The 19,527-nt window shown below is 40.9% G+C and overlaps 1 protein-coding gene across 1 annotated transcript; it reads left to right on the top strand.

The window, feature by feature from the left end:
• Window positions 1-5,828: 5,828 nt before the first annotated feature.
• On the top strand, window positions 5,829-19,502 carry LOC145896860 (uncharacterized). The gene is made up of 15 exons (XM_082985132.1): window positions 5,829-6,052; window positions 8,431-8,565; window positions 8,623-8,795; window positions 9,122-10,389; window positions 10,574-10,749; window positions 10,958-11,199; window positions 11,563-11,727; window positions 13,440-13,624; window positions 13,901-14,063; window positions 15,182-15,321; window positions 16,751-16,897; window positions 17,266-17,404; window positions 17,650-17,821; window positions 18,313-18,429; window positions 18,767-19,502. The coding sequence occupies exons 1-15, from the start codon at window positions 5,892-5,894 to the stop codon at window positions 18,900-18,902; spliced, it is 3,519 nt and encodes a 1,172-aa protein (XP_082841258.1). The 5' UTR covers window positions 5,829-5,891; the 3' UTR covers window positions 18,903-19,502.
• The last annotated feature ends 25 nt before the right edge of the window (window positions 19,503-19,527 follow it).

Here is a 19,527-nt window from a genome sequence, read left to right on the forward strand (position 1 = left end):
ACCAACCTACATTGAAAATGATTATTTTAAAGCCAACTCTTTGTTCCTTGTTATAATCTAGCCTTACCATTTTTTTTTTATTTTCTACTACAGGTAACATGAAGGGACTTACCCTTCAAACTTTTCTTCATTTTTCCACACGAGGGCAGTAATGTTCCACGCACAACTTCAGTGATAAAACTGCACCTCCGCATATATTGCTATGCTTTCTATGAATTCGAACAGCCCACAAAACTAGAAGTTTGTTAAATACGAATATTTCAGGGAAGAAAGCCCTATGTATGAAACAATTTGCGATAAAAGTATAGCCAACAAAAGTATTGGCTTTGCTGTAAATAAATAGTAAACTTGATTGCAATGGAAAATATAACTTTTATATATAAATCAACAACTTTCAGCTTGAATTCGGAAACCTGTGAAAAATATCACGAATCTATTAAGTTGGTATAAAAGGCGTCTTTGATTTTTAGTAACCATAGGACAACGCCATTCGAGAAAACTTGAGTTCTTTCTTTGTAACATAGGCCCTGTGAAACACGAAAACTTTCCCAATCGATTTGTTTAGATTGCGTATTTCAGTGTAAAAAATGCTTGAAAAAGTTTAAATCAAATCAACTTCCGCTAACAAAAACTCTTTTGCCTTTCAAATTTGCTGCTTAACTTATTGGATCAACTTACAACGACAAACAAACAGATGTTTTTATTTGAAGAGGTCAGTTTTGTAAGGGCGTCAAAACAAATCAAATGTTCTTGTTTTTGGGAGTGCCATGTTTTCTGGCGCAGTATAAACATGTCATGTCCCTTATACTTATTGTGAGGCGTCGAAACCAGTTTCTTTTGTTTGTTGCTTGGTGGAACTCCGCTTCGATTAGAGGCGCGGTTTGTGTAAGTAAGTGTGCCACGGCGTCTCCTTGGAAGCTCCACCAAACGAGGCATTAGAAATGCCCGTCGTTGGTTGTTTGTGCAAGAGAGGGCAGGGACATATTCAAAACTAATGTTAGAAGTTGCAAGCCTTGGGTTGTGGGAGTTAAAAGACGGTTAGTACTGCGAAGGGCCCGGTAGAGTTGTTGCGTGCTCCAATGGCAATACTGCTGTAATGGGTTTGTACTGCCATCATTGTAATTTTAACTTGTACCACATTTACTACTAGTCAATAATAGTCTGGAGAGGAGGTAGACTTTTCCAACAGCTAGTGATAGGCCTATTACAATCGCCTTTTATGAGAGAAAGTTTGGAAACGAGTGTATGAAGTAGATCAATTACGTTTGGCTTTACTATACAATGAAGGGTCATGGCGAAGGAAACTAACGTAGACAGCGCTCATGTAAGCCCTACAATTATCGCCGGGTAATGCAGATGCAGATAAGGTCGTCTCGGGTTTGGTTCGACCTTTGGGCAATGATACACGACACCATCCAACGCATGCAAACCTAACCAGCACCAGTTTCGGGGATTTAATAATAGAGCGCGATCCCGTGAACCGCGGAATGGAACACTCCGTAACGGATAAGGATCACTTTTGAATTGCAGTTTGCGGCTATTATAGTGCAGGGTCAGCTGTGACAATTCAGCACGACTCTTAACTTTTAGTTTAGGCTTCTGTTGCTGTGGGAAATTATCGGTGATTTTTCTGGGTTAAAGTGTTGGGATACTGCAGGCAAAGGTAAGACACGCTGTTGTTATTTTTGCATTTAGTTCATGTTGTACGAGAGTATACTATTGAACGACTACCAGAATTGTTAAATGTAACGACAAACTCGTCGGTCGGTCAGGTCAGCACCTTATAATGATGCAGCTACACCAACCGCGTCATTCAAACTGATGATGGCATAAGATTTTGTCGAAACGTTTTCTTTTAAACAGGACAATGTTAATAACAATATGGGCCAGTCTCTTTATACTCAGAATAACGACAAACTACTTTCAAAATAAATATTGACTCATCTTCCCATATTTTTTAAGGATAATTGTGAGTGTTTTTGCCTTATATTGAATGCCTTATTAGTGTACTCATTGCCACGTTTATTGGCTATGTTAAGGGAACCAAAAGCATTAGTTTATAAACTAACGCATTAATCCTCGAACGAAAATTGTACATGTTGAAAAGATATTTTTGTCTCGTAAAATTTTTTTCTTGGAAAGCACAGGTGTGTTCGAGCACGTACACCTGACAAGCAATTTAATTGAGACGAATTTGTGAATTCGCAAAGTGTTGTGACGCAATTTTACCGCATTGCCTTGAGGCAGATTGTCTGTATCCCCGCTGAACGAGATCTTGCGGCTTTCACAGCGGTTTTATGCACTTTCTTCAGAAACTAATATCGATGACTTTCGACAAATACGAAATGTATCCATAACAAATTGTGCAAAAGTATCATGTAGGACCACATTTTTATGCCTTTGTATACTATTTAACACCTTGCAGTGGTCCTTATCTCGTTATTACTTATTTTAAACACATTACAAACAATAAGTTGCTTTGTTTTGTTTACAATTCAAAGCTGTCGTTGACGTTAATATCCTTTAAATGTCAGGTAGCTATAAACCTACAAGTTTGCACAATTAAGGTGAACGACGATAAAGAATTGTCTATCTTACTTTACAGCCTATTCGTTGCCCGGGGCTTTGGATCCTTAAAGTGACGTCAAGCCGTTGTCTCGGCAGATCAAAGTAAGTACATCAAATTATATGACATGCTTTTTTATCTTAATCGGAATACACCGTTCTTGCTAATGAAATAGCATCGCATTATAACGTCAAGTGTTGAACATATTATGTACATGTGAATATTTAAATTCTCAATACTGTTAAGCGGTTATTACTTCTGTTTACCGGAACAGTGCAAAAATACGCCAACGACGTGACGCGGTAAATATGTGAATTTGCCCAAAGGGTCAAAATATCCTTCTAAAAGCTTTAAGCAATGCATATTTTTTTGCGAGCGCTCTGTACTTACAGCGACCGATAAAAACTTTAGCGCAGAGCTAAAGGCTATGTGTATTGCTATCTTAAAGAGCCATTAACTTTAAGCGCCGCCGTAACGGAGCTTAAGCCGATTAATAGAGGACCATAGCTGGTGATTGACGCGCCCTTGATGCATCGTTACACCGCAAGGGTTTTAAAACGAAGAACTCATGGGTGATTAAACGGTTGTTGGTTGTCTGAGATGCAAAGGCCAGCACTTTACTCCTTGCCCGTCGACCCGTCGGCCCGTCACCATTGATCATATTTCGTTTTTTACTTCACAAGGATTTGGCAGGATTATGTTCAAAAAGACCTGATAGGATATAACGGACCGGGGAAAATGCATGTTATCCCTCGAAATTTCGCTTCTTCTTCATGTAATTCCCGACGGATTTGTTCGGATTATGCATTGGAATATGCATTCTGATTGAAATCAAAATTTGTTTACGAAACAGCAATTTTGAAAAACGTCAATTCTAAAACACATAATCCTTTATCAGTAAACCCTTATGCCAACAATAAAAACACTTCGGTGCACATTAATCACCCACGAAACTAAACTTTTGCCAGATGTGCAACAAAAAATAACGTCACATAGCTCTTCAATGAAACATATTTATTGGAAATGTGCAGCTCAGTAACATCGCTAACCACCGCGTATACTAAGCACAAGTGTTGAAATTGTTTTTCTATGAGGTCGGTTGCAAACTCCTCATAAACAATGTTTTTTCGAAAGACGGATGTATTCTGCTATCTTGTTCTTATGGCGGTATACACTTTTAAGTGATTGGCGACCTCCTAACATTCTTCTTCATCTCGTATCATTTGGCACACGACACAATGACAATGCAACGTTATCATGGCTACTCAAATCTTATTAAGAGCTTGTGGTCATACACAACTCAACCGTGGATTTCCCAAATTGCCGGTCCGAAATTAAACTATTCAAAGCACGCAAGTTAATCCTTCAATTTGCGCGTGGCCATGCACTGGTCTGAATACGCATAAATTTACGGTTGCGCCGGATAAAATTTACTGCAACCTGTAGGCGACCCGACAGCAAAAGGTTGCGGCCATTCAAAAGTGCTGATTTGTGAGAAGTTGTCAATTCTCTTCAGTCGCGTTCTGTCCTTGTGTTTATCGCATCTCGCCCGTTTAGCCAGGTGTGGCCACCTAAGCACGTAATATATTTCCTACAAGGAACAAGTCATAACTATATTAAAATAAACCTATGAGATAATATGTAAGAAATCGAATAATGGTTAAAGCAAATACAGACTGAATGCAGTAACCCGCTTTTAGATAAGGGTAATAAGCATAAGAAAAGAAATATATTTTTTGAAACGAAATAGACATCTACATAACTGTCTGTTATAATCGTTGTTTAAACTATTCGTCGAAATATATTTCGCCATAGAAATCATAGACTTCCTTCCAATGATTTTTTCTTCGTTTCCATAGTTTATATTTTTGAACAAACGCGATGTCTTCATAACCACCTTGTTCTCGTGTGACTGCGAGCGCGACCGTAATCTCACACCGTAGACATGGAAATGCCCAACCGTTTAAACTGCGGCAAACCTGACATCCTTATCGCAAATTTTATCGTATCGCATGAGGCTAAGCACAGTGTTTTCGAAACAATATCACTCTTTTACAACTTCCACGGACACTTACACGAAACATTTACGGATACAAATAGGCACGTTTTTTTGTGTTGCTTGTCATTTACCTTCGGCGCGAAGCCGTGTCCTTCAAACTCATCGGTCGATATCAAAGAAAAAGCGCTTAGTTGAGGTTTGGGTAAAGGACTTTTCAAACGTAATTTATCGACAGTCGCTAAGTAGCCAAACCCATAAAACTCCTGCGCAGGATTCGACCGCATTTGGTAGTGAGATCTCTCGGAATGCCAGCTTTTGTAAATAAAGCAAGGATGAAATGCTTAAAGTCGCATATTAATGTCATAGTCGTTCGTCTAAGTTGATAAGATAAAGCGAAACGTTTCGCAGGAGTCTGTGCGCTTTTCAAGAACAATCTCTTCCTATAACAAAAACTCTGACGGACGACGAAGGTGATAAAAACGTCATATTTGTCTATTGGTCATCTTGGATTGTGTTAAACTTATTAAATATTAAATTATAAAACGTGATTAAAGAGGTACGTTAACAAGAACAACGGTACCGAACGGCATGATTCATACAAAGTATGGCAACAATATGTTTTTGTCTTCACATCCATTCCCTTCCAGCCGATGAATAGCTTAACAGCATCACGTTCAGGTACAATTATTTATATACGTTTACATGCACAACAAACTCAAGTCGTCCCTTCATGTAAAAGTACACGAAGCGAAGCCTGTTTTTCTTTTCTTTTATCAAATACCATCGGCCGAGGCGACCTTTTGCATTCGCCGCACCTTTTTCACTCCCTCAAGATCGCGTTTTTCAGACATCGAGATTCTGCGAAGCGCGCGTCGTCACTTGGCGAAGGGCACTTTCGTGGATGTTGCAATCGCAAAAGGCTTTTTCGAACACGGTTAAGAATTAACTTTTTGTCAGGATGTTGAGATATTAGTTGGCACAGGATAGTAATCGTCAGTTTAATAGATCGTATGATACTATATTTTCGCATGCAGTTTATGCGAATAATTAACGCGTCACAATATTTTTAGTTGTATGTCGAGGTGATTTGAGTTGTCATAAAATGATTTGCAACAAAAAAAACAGTTCCCTATAACAACAGTTTGCATATGGTTATTAAAGATAGGATAGATTTTGTTTTAGTGCAGCAGGAAAGTGAGCGCTAGTTGTAAAACAATCATGTACCCAACATTTTACCCATGTATTTGTATTTTTTTCAGTTACGACAAAAAGTGTTGAGTGGCTGCGATTCGTGAAATTTAATCCTCTCTTGTCGCAAATCCCAAAATGACCAGGACTTCGAGTTGCATCGCGGGATGTCGGAGTATGTCGTCCACTTCCTATCTCACGACGATCTTGGCAGCTCTCTGTATTCATGTGGTGATTCAACAAGCGTCAACGTGCGTCATACCCGAACGGAAAATTAAGTTTGGTGAATTCGCGACCAGGTATGCGAATATTTTTCTTGTGTAAAGAACTTTGTCTTTTCGGGTAAATGAGCGATAAATGAATATCAATTATAAAGGGAAAGTCCCAATCGATCTCCGAGGTTTTTCTGTTTGCTTACATCGATTTACTTTTACAATATATGGAAATTAAACACGCCGTAAAACTTTCCACGAAGCAAAGAAAGCATAAAGTTTATTGAGATACCAAGCAATTGGCGCTCAGCACACAATGAGAAAATAGCTGTATATTCATTTTCCTACTTATTATTTCTTTCGTGTTGCCATAAATTGATTGCTATTAGCTTCAAGTACGACCCGCGTTATTAAAGTTTTGAAGTCAGGCGAGTTTATTGACTCCGCAGTTGCGTGCGGGTCGAATTACCTTGGTCCAAACGATTATCTGAATTAAGATACATTTGCAGCGAACCAGACGGAATCACTCGGAACTGCGTAGCATTTAAAACTACCCAGTTCCGCTCGAGGTCTTGTATAAATTCGCCAGGTGCAATAATCCTTATTTGCGGCTACAGCATCCGCCTGGGGATAGTGATTACTTGGATGTTGCACTTGAACTTTAAACACGATCGCTAGTCTTCCAAAAAATACCATAATGATGGTGAACTTTTGTCCCGAGAGTGACTGGATTTTGATTAAATGCTTCCATCACTGCGCTTCTGTTGTCGGCGTAAATCATTTTGTTGATTTGGCTTCTTACCCCGCGGCGTTGAATTCCTGTCCTGGCCAAAGCGAGACATATTAGTGGGACGAATGACTTTACCTTACATGGAAACAAAACGATTATAGTCATATTTAATTTGTTGAGAACTGCAATGCGACGTATAGAGCGCGAGGCCCAGGCTAAAGGTGAAAGCAGCGGCTTTTGCTTCTCAGCAAGACCAAAATGCACAAACGCTAATACTCGCGTTGCTCCGTTCTGTGAAAAAATGTTATTGGTTTTGACGTCGGCGGTTGATTTACGATATAGAGGTTTCGGCGCTCGCTTGGTCGGTAAAGGCGAAGTGTTGCACAGTGATAACATGTTTTAGCCGGTCAAATTTACAACATTTTAAAAATACATGCCAGAAATGTAAAGTTGACAGATATGATTATGTCAGTTGTTCCTTGCACTGTGGATAAGCACAACTGTGTTCGAAACGTCTTTATTTATGTTAATTCATTATCGGGTTGCACCTAAAACCTGCACAACAATTTACGAACAAATTTGAAGGAACCCGAACCATAGCTTTACCCGCGGTTTGACGCAAATACGAAGCCACCGCCATTAGTAGAATTAACCTGAAGTGGATTCTGAAGCAGAAGCAATTTGTCCCTTTGGTAATTACAGATAGGAATTGAAAGATCGACAATTGGCTTCTCCCGAACGATTTGCAGAGTATTTCTGTCTAATCTTTGGCCTTGAAGTTTTCCGATGATATTTCTGTAATTGCCATTAATCCGCATATGTTATATATAAAAAAAGACGAGTTTGTATATTTTTGTCTATTTAAAACAAACAATCAAAAGTTACTACAAAACAACATTTCCAAAAGCTGCTGTTGCCTAATTTTGTTTTGCGTACAGAGAGTTTAGTGTAAGAAATTTACAATTTGGAACTGTATACTTGCAGCCAATGTGGGAAAAATCGCACTCACCTTTGATACAAGAGAAGTAAAATCTACCATTTTTAATCATGCAGGTCGTTTAGTATCAAAATATTGAGACAGACATCACCTTGCCTATAGTGCGTGACAACAATCGGATATCATTACTAACCCAGAGATAGGCTTTGAAATAGAAGTCCTCAGATTGTGTTTAAGAGATAACCTCGTCGATAAGTATACGTCTGTTCTGGTCTTGAAATCCGATCACCGTACGGTCACGAATTAGATCGATGGGACGATAATTCTCCATTTAACTTCTTCCTTCAGTTACTTGTTCGGGACTTTCCGAAATGGAGAACAATGCTGCTTTTTAACATAGCTTTTTTTTAACACATTGCGTTTATATTAGTAGTAGTTTTTCCTCGTTTGTTTTCGTCATGTAAATACGTATTTATTGCCGAGCACGCGTCTCGTTGTCCCAACTTCGCAGATTCGCACAGACAACTCCCTTCACCACGTCACCGTTTATGCCAAACTTTCACATGGTTTCCAGGGCATCATTAAACCTCAAACACGTAGTACGTCGATGGACGGCAGTGATGCCCTTATACGGCAACAGTTTAAAAACCCTGGCATAGCCACAGGTGCGGAATGCACTTTGGCCAGAAACACGATAAGTTATTAACCTTTCCATGAGGTGCCAACGTTTTGCTTGTCCCTGGTTTGATATAATTTGGGTGAAAAGCATTGTTTTATGATCACGTTTTTTCACATCAGATCTGATGTAGTCGTCCTGGGCCAAGTTTTATCGACCACACAGACGAGCCCCAAAAGTCGTTTCCGGGCCAAATTCAGAGTGGTCGGCATCTTCTCGAACAAAACTGGGGGACATTTGGTCGGTGATCAACTTACGTAAGTTTCAGTTGATGTTGTTTTCAATACTTATATTGATTTGAGGTATTTTTCCAGACTGGGCGAGTTCGGCCCCTTTCCCATTTGCACGCCGGTAAAGCCTCTGGGCAAATACGTTTTATTCCTTCGCCGGTTGAACCACGAAGATGGAAAGGGCGTGTACTCCCTGCGCTATAACCCAGTCCCAGCATCGCCCAGAAACATACGATTCTACTCGCGTTTGATTGCAGGTTTGTAAATGAATGATGAAATTTGAATTTATTAAGTTGGTCGTAACTGAAAGAAACATTTAGCGGACTAATTCCAGCTTTTTTGCGTTATTAATTCGACGCAGAAACTATGCGATACACATAATCGCGTGACATGTTTGTATGTTTATACCTGTACACCAACAGACAGGCATGTTGATCGTGTATGAATCGTTTTGTAAGTCTTCAAACAGAATGAAAAGAAATACCTTATTTGGGTTTGTAGAACAAAATTACCAACCCCGGTTACCAATCACTAAAATTCTTTGTGATAAATAAAACAAATAACTTTGACCAATTTCGAGCAGGAACAATCACCGGCCAGAGGTTAATGCAGTCCGGATGCCGACCGCTGGTTCACCCCCAAAACGGCAAGATTCAATGTACAATTAGAAGGGACCGGTGTCGTGTAATGTGCCAGAAAGGCTACGTTCTGAGCGGAGGTAGCGCGTACAAGTCATGCAGCATTTCAACGGGTCAGTGGAGACCAAGAGCTACTCCCAAATGCCTGTCACGCGGGTCGAACAGGGCGAAAACTGTATTGAAGCGTGTGTGGACTCCCCAAAGGCAAAGAGTGATTGCATTCGACGATGAGGAAGAGGAGGAAGAAGAGGAAGAAGAAGAGGAGGAAGAGTTTCCGAGATCGTACATTGCTGGAGGTTACGTCAAACCGCGAGCGCGAAGTGCTTCTTCAAACGTGAAAGTTTACGCTAAGAGACCGTCGACGCCCAAGAAGTCAAACGTACCTCGGCCTTCGGCATCGAATGAGGAAGAGGCAGAGGAATCGGAAGAGGGAGGTGCGAAACGTGTTGGAAAGAAGTATTACGTGGAGCCAACTAAAAAAGTCAACCCTGTTCCTACTACGAAAAAATTCACCCGTACAAAACCAAAGCCAACAAAAACAGTAGCAATCGTCAGCACAAACCCAAGCACCATCGCACAAACCACTCTCACCACCACAATTTCCACCACAGAAAGGGCCACGACTTCACTTCAGACCAGTACCGAAACGACAACTATTCGAACAGTTGCCACAACGGCAGAAAACACACAAAGGCTGATTGTGGCCACGAGGGATAGTTTCGATGACGCAGCAGAATCAGGATCCGCTGCTCATGCAGGTACACAGGATAGAGTTGACCCGAGAGGACATGTTGGCACTCAAAATCCCGCAATTGTGGACGCAGCTGGGCCTGGGGCATTCACGCCCCCCATTGGACGCAGTGGAATGGAAATTACAAACCCAACGAACACACCTGTGGTGGGTGACAGTTGGGTGGACGAAAATGGACTTTTATACCGGCCTATGAGGGCGGTTGATAGCTCGGTGTACGGTTGTCCAATCTATAACGGTACGGTGAAGATACATAGCGTTTACCCGGGAGGTTTTAGTGCAACTGCCAACGTTCCTGCCCTTCCACAAGATATATTTGGAGGCTGGGCCTTCTGTGTGACTTTTACTGTCCCTGTGAAATCGGTGGAGACATATAATGTACGATTCCTTGCCGTATCAAAGAGCCACCAAGAGTTCTGCTTCATCAATCAGCATTACAATGTGAATCTGTACTCGGGCCAGGTAAATTTATTAAGTTTACCGCTATTGCGTTATGTTCGACTATTTGAGTATGGGATAGATCTATTGTCCCAAGTGATAAACCTGTCTAGGTTTTTGTTAGCAATTACAATTCAAAACAATAACATGCAAACCACTTTGCACAATTGATTAAGAAAAGTAATTAAAAAAAATCTTTTGCATTCAGAGCGTGACTGAGAGTCTACAAGGTGTATTTCCGGACAAAGACGTCACGTTTATTCGCGGCGAATCAAAGTTATTTGGTAAATGCTCTGAACTAGAACCTAAAGAATGGCAGGAGGGGTTGATGCTTCCCTCTGACACCCAGGAATCAAGGCTGACGGAAGCCTGGATAACAGACGAGTAAGTTTAAATAACAAAAGACACACGGTTTGCTGTGACTTTCTTTTTATTATTTAAAAAGGTTACATTACCAAAGGCACAATTAACAACATATCACTCAAGGATTCACTTAACACAAATCGATTGCCATACTGAATGTCGTTTGTGGCAATGTCCCTTTCAGTTGTGATGTCATCATATAAACTCGAGAACATTTTTGTTTTTTCAGGTCAGAAGTGGGGACTTTAGTTCCAGAATACATTGGAAACGAAGGAACCAACATCAACCACGAGGAGGAAAGTAGACAGGCTGTTTTAGGGGAACAACGTGACTTACAAATCAGCAGAGATGATCCACAAAATGATAACCCCGCAACAGTCGAACCTGGACGCTGTGACCCGTTGGCTCCGAACGGCGTACCGACAAGTGGGGGAGAAACCGAACCAAACTGGATCCGATCTGAATCCAGGCGTGAGTGTTTCGACCAATTTTCTCCGATTATTTCGATGTTGACAGCGTTGTTATGATGAATTTTCTGTCAAGATAAATTGCCAACGTTTTTAACTGGGATGTGCTACAATTTTAGTATTACATACTTTATTGGAAACTTTGCTAAATCTTAACGTATACTTTCTTACACTTTTACAAAAAAACAGTAAACTGCGTCGTTTTGTCAGGGTTCAGAATCAAGTATCCATTATAAGAACATGTTGGTCGGAAATAGTTTCTATAACTTGAATGTTCTTGACAAAATTCAAAATATCACGTATATTTTGCATAAAATCTAAGTAAATACAACAACCTCTTTATACACGACAACATTTCGTGACACAGAATCGGAATTTGACTACAACGAGGTGCTGCACAAGTCGATACTTTTCTACGAGGCACAGCGATCGGGTAAGCTGCCAGAAGCAAACCGTGTGCCTTGGAGGGGAGACTCAGACCTTCAAGACGGATGCCCAATAAACACAGATCTCACCGGAGGCTGGTACAATGGTAAGCTTGTGGCTCTGGGCAAACAGAGAACGGGCTGGATCTTTCGTTTGGCCTGGTTTGAAGGGAACACGTCGTTGCGGTGTTTTATGTTTGTTATGGGGTTCGTTATCTTGCGGTCTTTATACCTCAGAGCAATTAGAGGCACCGGCGCCTAAGGGGACGCGGTACCTACTGTAAATGTTTTTTGTCGGTAAATTCCGACGACGCCAAAACCGCTACTTTTCAAATGGGAAAACTTACGTTGTAACGTGACGGAGTTCGCGCTGCGCTTGCGAATTTTCACAGCTTTTCGCCACCCGCAATTATTCTCAAAAACTTAGATTTTGAGAAAGTGGACACTTTGTTGGCCTATGACCAGCGCCCGGCTTAAGTCTCTCCACAAAGTGCGCCCACTTGGTAACCTACAATTGCCACCCGCTTGGATTAATTCCAGGTTCCGCTACAAAGCACATTCCTGTCGGCTTGCATGCAAATGAGATGTTACTAGAACAACCGAGCTTGCCGCAACTATTGAAACCTTTCTAGCTTAAATACGATCTTCCTTATTTATTTCCAACGTTACAACTGTACGTTTACGGACTTTTTTTCAACGTTCAATTCTTTTTGGATTAGTTGGCATTACATAGATTGTCGTGTGTCATTTGTCTTTATGGATCCGTCCCACTACCAATGGGGATGTTATAACAGGCACTTTGTATAGTAATAGTGGCTTGGGTGTAGCTGAATCAAATAGGCCTTTGTGGGACAGTGTTTCATTTAACTTCCAGTTAATAATGGTTTGTTTTAGACAAAGGAAATAACACTGATATTTTTATATCTTTAAAGTAAGTTTTTCCTAAACTTGACCTAACGCAATCAGCCTGGAAATATATTTCAAATGCACAAATTGCACCTAATTTCCGCGTCTGATCGTTACAAGCACAGCATGGGTTGGTGGGGATTTCAACTTCATGCCGGTTGATCTGTTTATGTCACCCAGCATCTCGCCGTACGAGTTGTCTTCGAACACAGATTATGTGATATTGTGGGACGTCTGTGCGGGCGAATTTAGCAACCGCATATCACGGTTTTAGGCGTTGTTAAGTCTGCAGCGTTGCCGTAGAAACAAACTAACCCGCTGTATTCAGCACAAATATGTAGCTAGCCGATGATAAATGCCCCACGCATGTTTTTATCCACATAGCTTAGGTGCTTTACTCAGGAAGTACCACTAACTAATCTTTTCCAGAAAACTTCGGCTTTACAATGCAATCTTTCAAAGCCTTCGTAACTTTGTTGTCCATTTTTGTATTCAATTAATGCAACTGCATGGTCATATGTGTGATTTGAGAGCATTAAGTGTAATAACAAATCTCTTGGAGCTGAAACTTCAATAATAGCTACTTAAGCCTGTATGTGCATGTCTTATTAGTACATTCATGCGTACATGTACAAACTGTAGGCGCACATGACGACTTTATCAACGTGCGCAATCGTACAAAGATCTTAGTTCGCAGAGACCGGATCGTGGCTTTCAAATTGGTTCGGTGATATTGTCGCTGTTGGGCGCTATACACTGTGCTATTCTTGGTGAAGGGGTCTGAAGCTTTTAGAGATTACCACAAGGGCATTTGATGTTTGGAAGACAAGTTCATTTCATGTATGCAGAAACCTGCTCAGCAGGCTTACATTCAACCGCGTCATGACATAAAAAAACTTTGCGTTCTGTGCAGGTGCGGGAAATGTGAAGACGACGATGATTATCGCCCACGTCACAACTTTGCTCGCGTGGGGAGCGATCGACTATTGGGACGCGTACGAAGCGTCGGGCGAAAGCAGCAACCTTCTCGCGCAGATCCGTTGGGCGGTGGAATATCTGCTTAAATGTCACTTGGATCATCACAGGCTCGTTGTGCAGGTATGGTGGCAGTGGTTATTGAATGCATCGAATCCTTTTTGAATTAACGGAAAACGTTCCTTGCCCAGTAAATTATTTATGTCGAGTGGTGGACATAATTATTGATGTCGAGTGGCTGGTTTCATATCAAAGAAAAAAAAACACTTAATGTTCCCTTTCTCAGACCATTTTGTGATATTGAGGGCCGGAACCTTTAGGAAATATCATGTCTGCCTGTTTACAAGATAAATAGACAGCAGAAATATATTCCTATTTCACACAGTCCCCTCTGTACAGGTCGGTGATTACAAGACACCACGGCAGGGATGGGTGAGACCAGAAAACTCGAAACCATCAACTCGCACTGTTTACGTCGCGGACGAAAACAATCCCGGAAGTGACGCAGCCGCGGAAGTTGCCGCTTCTCTCGCCGCTTGCAATATTCTCTTCAATCGAACAGGTGCGCTCTTTCAACTAGAAGTTTAACTGGAGAATATACCAAAGAATAGGGTTTGATTGTCTTACATAACGCAATATGTAACACTTCTATCATTAATCTTTATAAATCTTCATTAATCTAACACTTCAATCATTGAATTATGAACAGAGTTTGTTGACGACCTTTCCAAAATAAAAATTGATTGCTAGAAGTACTTGGTAATACTTTCTCCATGAAAATGCATCATGTGTTCCGAAAAAAAAACATGTTTTGCCTTCTGAGTCATGTCTATGATATGCGTCCAAAACCTCACGTGTCCAATGCACCCACTTAATCCCGTTGTATAACGATTGAATCCACAAATCTGAAGCAAAAACAAGCGCAAATGCGGAAAACAAGCTTTCCAGTTACGTCATATGACCCTAGGCTAAAAATGTGGTTTTAACGAAAGGAATGCCAATGCCTGAATATACCTGGTTTAGCGTCTGTCGCCATTTTTACGGATTTCCAGTGGCGCGTCCAGCTCTGGATAACTTGATTGGTTAAATGGTTAAGACACTATAAACTCTTGAGGTTTTATTGGTGCCTGTATGTTAATTTATGCTCTGTATAAATTGTTTATTTATGTTGTATATTATTTGAGCAAATAACGTGATTTGATTTGCACCAGTTGATATATTTTTTATTCTGGCATTGATTCGTAGTTGTGATGACAAGCAGGGCCCTAATAGGAATTCTTTGCATTTTGGGGGGATCACATGGAACTGTATCTTTGCGGTAGAAAATTCTTACTATAAAACCAAATATTGGTGTGTACATACCACCTCTCGCCAGGCATGCTTGTGTGTAAAACGATCTGCGACAAAAGACGAATAAATTGATACATCTTGGATGAAGATTTTCTCGAGTTTATTTTGTCAAGAGGGTCACAAATATAGTAAACCCCTTTGAAAACCAACCCAGAAGTGGTAAACTATTCTCATCCTCCTTTACCCACCTCCAGTTTTTTATCATCTTGAAGATTTATCAGTTCAAACGAAATAGCTTTGTCGCAACTCGTCGGGTGGGGTATGGAAAACCATCGAAATTTTGAAAGAATTTCGTTTAAAGTTGATGTTAAAATGTTTTCATATTGACAGACCCCGAATTGGCGAGGACGTGTTTGGAACATGCCCGGACGCTCTTTAACTTCGCGCGGGATTTCAAGGGTGGATACAGCTCCTTGATTCCAAAGCGTTTCACCGATTACTACTCGTGGAATTCGGTTGATGACGAACTGGTAAAAACATATTCATAATGTATTGAACTAAACTTAACTTCAAGAAGCTACTGAAGCCTCGCTATTATCGTTTAGGTAGAACATTTCTACTGTTGATAAACACATATAATTGAATTTTGCCGCTATAATATTTGATAGCCCGACTGCATTTTTAATTACTTTTAAAAGGAGGTAGCATGTTTAGCATGAGTAAGGAAATCGCCGTTTTAAGGTGCGTTGTCGTCCTTTACATGTATTTGCACTTGGAATATTGCAGTCGTGACAAAGAAAGGTGCAAATTATGTTTAACCATCGGAACGCCAGAGCGACGTTTGCTGCCTTGTTATAATCTTATTGTTCCATGCGGGTGCGGGTAATGTAAAGACGAGTAGAGTTGCGTATTTGTGATTCACATGATATAGTGCTGACGTGACGACATTACAGTGACCTTCTCTCACATGTCAGAATGACGTTCGCGATTTTGACGAAAACCCAAAACACATTTCTGTGGCCAAAAATGCCAGTACGTCGCGGTACATATAACGAATGTGGCCGAGACGCGCGTTCTCGAGCAAACCCGCCTGTAAAGACACGTCTGCCCCAAGGCGTAATAGACAAATAAAAATTTCATCAAACACACCTTGTTAACGAGAAAACAGAACGTCACCCACAAATCCATGTTGAAGCTTTTACATGAAAAGTCCCTTTCAAATCAGCATGCTGGAACATAAGGAAGAAAACAAGAAACTATTTGTTTGCTTCGTCAGCGTTTGGTCAACTTCGTTCCGGGTTGTCAATGCTTGACCTTTCCGAGTTCCGACCTGTCATTACCTCAACCGAGGCTTGTGCGTTCGGGATTTCCAAATCGCGTAGGCCACGAGACCAGCAGTTTTTATCCGCTTGTTTACGTCGTGCCGCATTGGACTCCGGCAGAGAGGTTAAAGCTCGGAATGCGAGAAATCGAGGATCCGTTATGGCACCTGTACAGCCACAGTCCTTTCGTGTCTTTGGGTCGCTTGAAATCTACGTTGGTGGCACTTGCTATTCCTAAAGTATGTGTCTGTTTGGTCGTGGCACTTGTATTCGTCTTGGTAGTGGTTTTTCACTAAACCATTGTATCGAGACGAATCTCAACTTTAATCTGAATGTAACTGTGGGGAACTGGAATCACGGTTTCAAATCTTACACAGAACGTTTTGGGGCCGCTGTTGGTCAATATATGGCATATAAACTTGTCACATCATGATTGAATCAATATTAACTTTACTAGATCAATCATAACGATCTTTTCGAAAACAATTTTGATTCAATAATATTGCTTTACATTAGCCAGTGCAGCGTCCGCCAGAAGCCCAATACCAAACTATTAACACGTTGTATTATAACATATCCCTTTCCCTTGCGTTTTATTCCTAAACCTTAGGTTTTGACATACTTTTTTGCATTACAGGCCTGGGCTGCAGTTTGGATGCACAAGGCAACTGGAGAAGCGAGTTACTTGCGAACAGCTGAGGGCATCTACGCATCGTCCTTGACAATTCAAAGCGAGGACGAGACTGAGCTGTTTTACTGGGAAAACAAGACACCCGGAGTAATGGTATGAATTGCCAATATTCAGGAGCTTCCTTTGTACAAACCAAAAACAACAATTGTTGAACACACAAAGCTGAAACTACTTGCTCAAACGCACGGTTTTGGCCATTGTTAACCTTCTTCCAAGGTTAAATTAAATTACTTTGTTTTGAAACAAGATTTTTTATTTCTACACGCATTGTATTGTGCATTTCAAGAGTTTGCAAAACGGATTTTGATCTTTCTGTCCCGAAAGTAATTACAAAAAATAAAATATCTCAGCTTGCCATAAACGACACAGAACGTTATCTCGACATTAGAAGATTTGTGGCGCTTTTGCACAACGAACTATCTTTTCCTAACATTTTTACCGAAAATAAACTCTCTCTACAGGTGATGCTGGCGAAGATAACGGGCAAGGAGATATATAAGCAAGATACAGGATCATTTCTAAACTGGCTTCTGACGTCGGCTTATAAACTCAACAATGGGATGGTCTGGTTGGATGTACGTGGACCAAACATGCACGCAGGTGCCTAAATGTGTTTTGTTTGAAACTCGTCGTGGGTATTTCTGGTAAATATCGGGTGGTGATAGTTTTGATTTAAACTTTGACTTATATGTTTGGCTTTATAATGTTGTATTTTTGTGGCACTGTACTTATGTATTTCTCTATTGAATGTATTGATTGGTCGCATTTTCAAACATTTCAATCGATTAAAGTTGTAGTTTTTCATACTTTTCATGTATTTTCTAATTCCACCGTTTTAACTATAGCCAACGTTGCCTTTTTGGCACTACAAGCGTCGAACTTTGCTCCAGCCGAGAAAGTCAACACGTACGTCGAGTTTGCTCGCAGTCAACTCAATGTTCTGCTCGGTGATAGTGGAACTGGTTTCGTGGTTGGCTTTGGACCGGACGCCCCCATGAAACCCCACCACAGGGGAAGGTACGTGAAAATGAACATCACCCACTTTAAGTATTTCCTTGATGTTGACCAAGTTAGAGTTAATTCCTTGTAAGTGCAAGGTAGCTATTTAACCTCTCAGGAAAAACATGTTGTTTTGATATTTTAGTTATAAGGGTAAATAATCATATTTGCATGTATACACCACATTGTCCAAAATTAAGATCTATAAATCATGATCATTGTGAAATGAACATTTGAAGTTTTTGTCTGAATAGTGACACAGTTAACGAGCTCGTATTGTAAAACCACTTCAACCTGACAGCAAAAAGCCATGCTGGCTCGTGTAACAACTTATATATCATATTTTCAACCGCAAACTGCTAGTTTTGGCCAACACGCCTACAACACGCGACCCATGCTTGTGGTGCGACCACAACAACTTGACCTTCAGACAACGCCCGAACAGGCCTCAGGGTCGATCGTCACTAAATGCGTGTAAGCAGCGGCTAATCGCTTGTTTGTGCATGCAGCACGTGCCCAAGTCCTCCAAAGTTCTGTTCGAGAAGCGTCATCTACAACTTGGCGAAGCTACGGAACGAACACACGCTCTACGGTGCACTCGTGTCGGGACCGAGCCAGTTTGGAAGGTAACGTAGCAAGTTTTGCACCAGGTGTTATATGACGGGGAAAAAATGCAGTCAAAATCAACCGCACCTGATGTAAATATATGCTGGGTTGTTGCCTCGGGATATCATGCAGGCCATCCGACTTTACGAGTTGTCTGGTGTAAAACACATACTTAAGTTATTTTAAAGTTTTTAATAATGTTGAGCTATTGAGCGTACTTAAAAACCAATCCGGTAGAATTAGAGGCATCATTTTTTCTTTATATGAACAAAATCTAAAAAGATCAAAAAATACAAACAAACATATTTTCCACATCGAAATAACTTTCCGACCCCCCTCACATTCGTTGTGTTCCAGGTACAGTGACGTGGCAAGTGATTGGTACTTCAACGGTGTCGCAATCGACTACAACGCTGGCTTCCAGTCTCTCGTTGCTGGCCTTATACACGTTGAAATGAACAGCAGACACCTTGTAAAAAGTGGAGGGGCGTAAATACGAACAAAAACACTTTGTCGACCTCTAGTGTGACAACACGTCGCGGAGAGCGCTCCGCAGCGTGGCGCTACATACACTTGCATGTGTGCAATGATATATCGCCCAACTTTTCCAATGCGATCGCTGTTTTGCATTCTAAGTGTGTTGGATCGCTTACTGACTAACCAGTCCCGTTGATTTCAGGGCTTACGAGTTAAAAACGCGGACATATTTGTACGGGGCAGCTTTGTGTGTACATTCGATTTTTCCCATGCGTCTGTTCAAGGATTTCTTTTATATCGGGTACTCAGGGCATCGAACGTGCCACCGTGACCTTGTAATCCACTTGCACAAATACAGCCTGTACTGAAAGTGGTTTATCTTATAAGTAAGTGAAGAAACGTCGAAACCAAATTAATATTTCCGAACACACAAACCATTTTATATTTAAAGGTGTCAAGGTCTTTTCTTGTACAATTGTCGCTGCTCTTTCCTAACAAACTTCTATGCTGAGGGCTCCTGTCCTTCTTCGCTTATTTTTTTCTTGCACATCGTATTTTTTTTCTGCCTGTTTTATCGCTGTGCGGTCTGTTCAATAAAGACGAACCTGTCTATTCCGAAAAAGACTCGGCGCGAGGGACTT

The sequence above is a fragment of the Ascidia mentula genome, chromosome 1 (assembly GCF_947561715.1).
Source record: "Ascidia mentula chromosome 1, kaAscMent1.1, whole genome shotgun sequence".
NCBI lineage: Eukaryota > Metazoa > Chordata > Ascidiacea > Phlebobranchia > Ascidiidae > Ascidia > Ascidia mentula.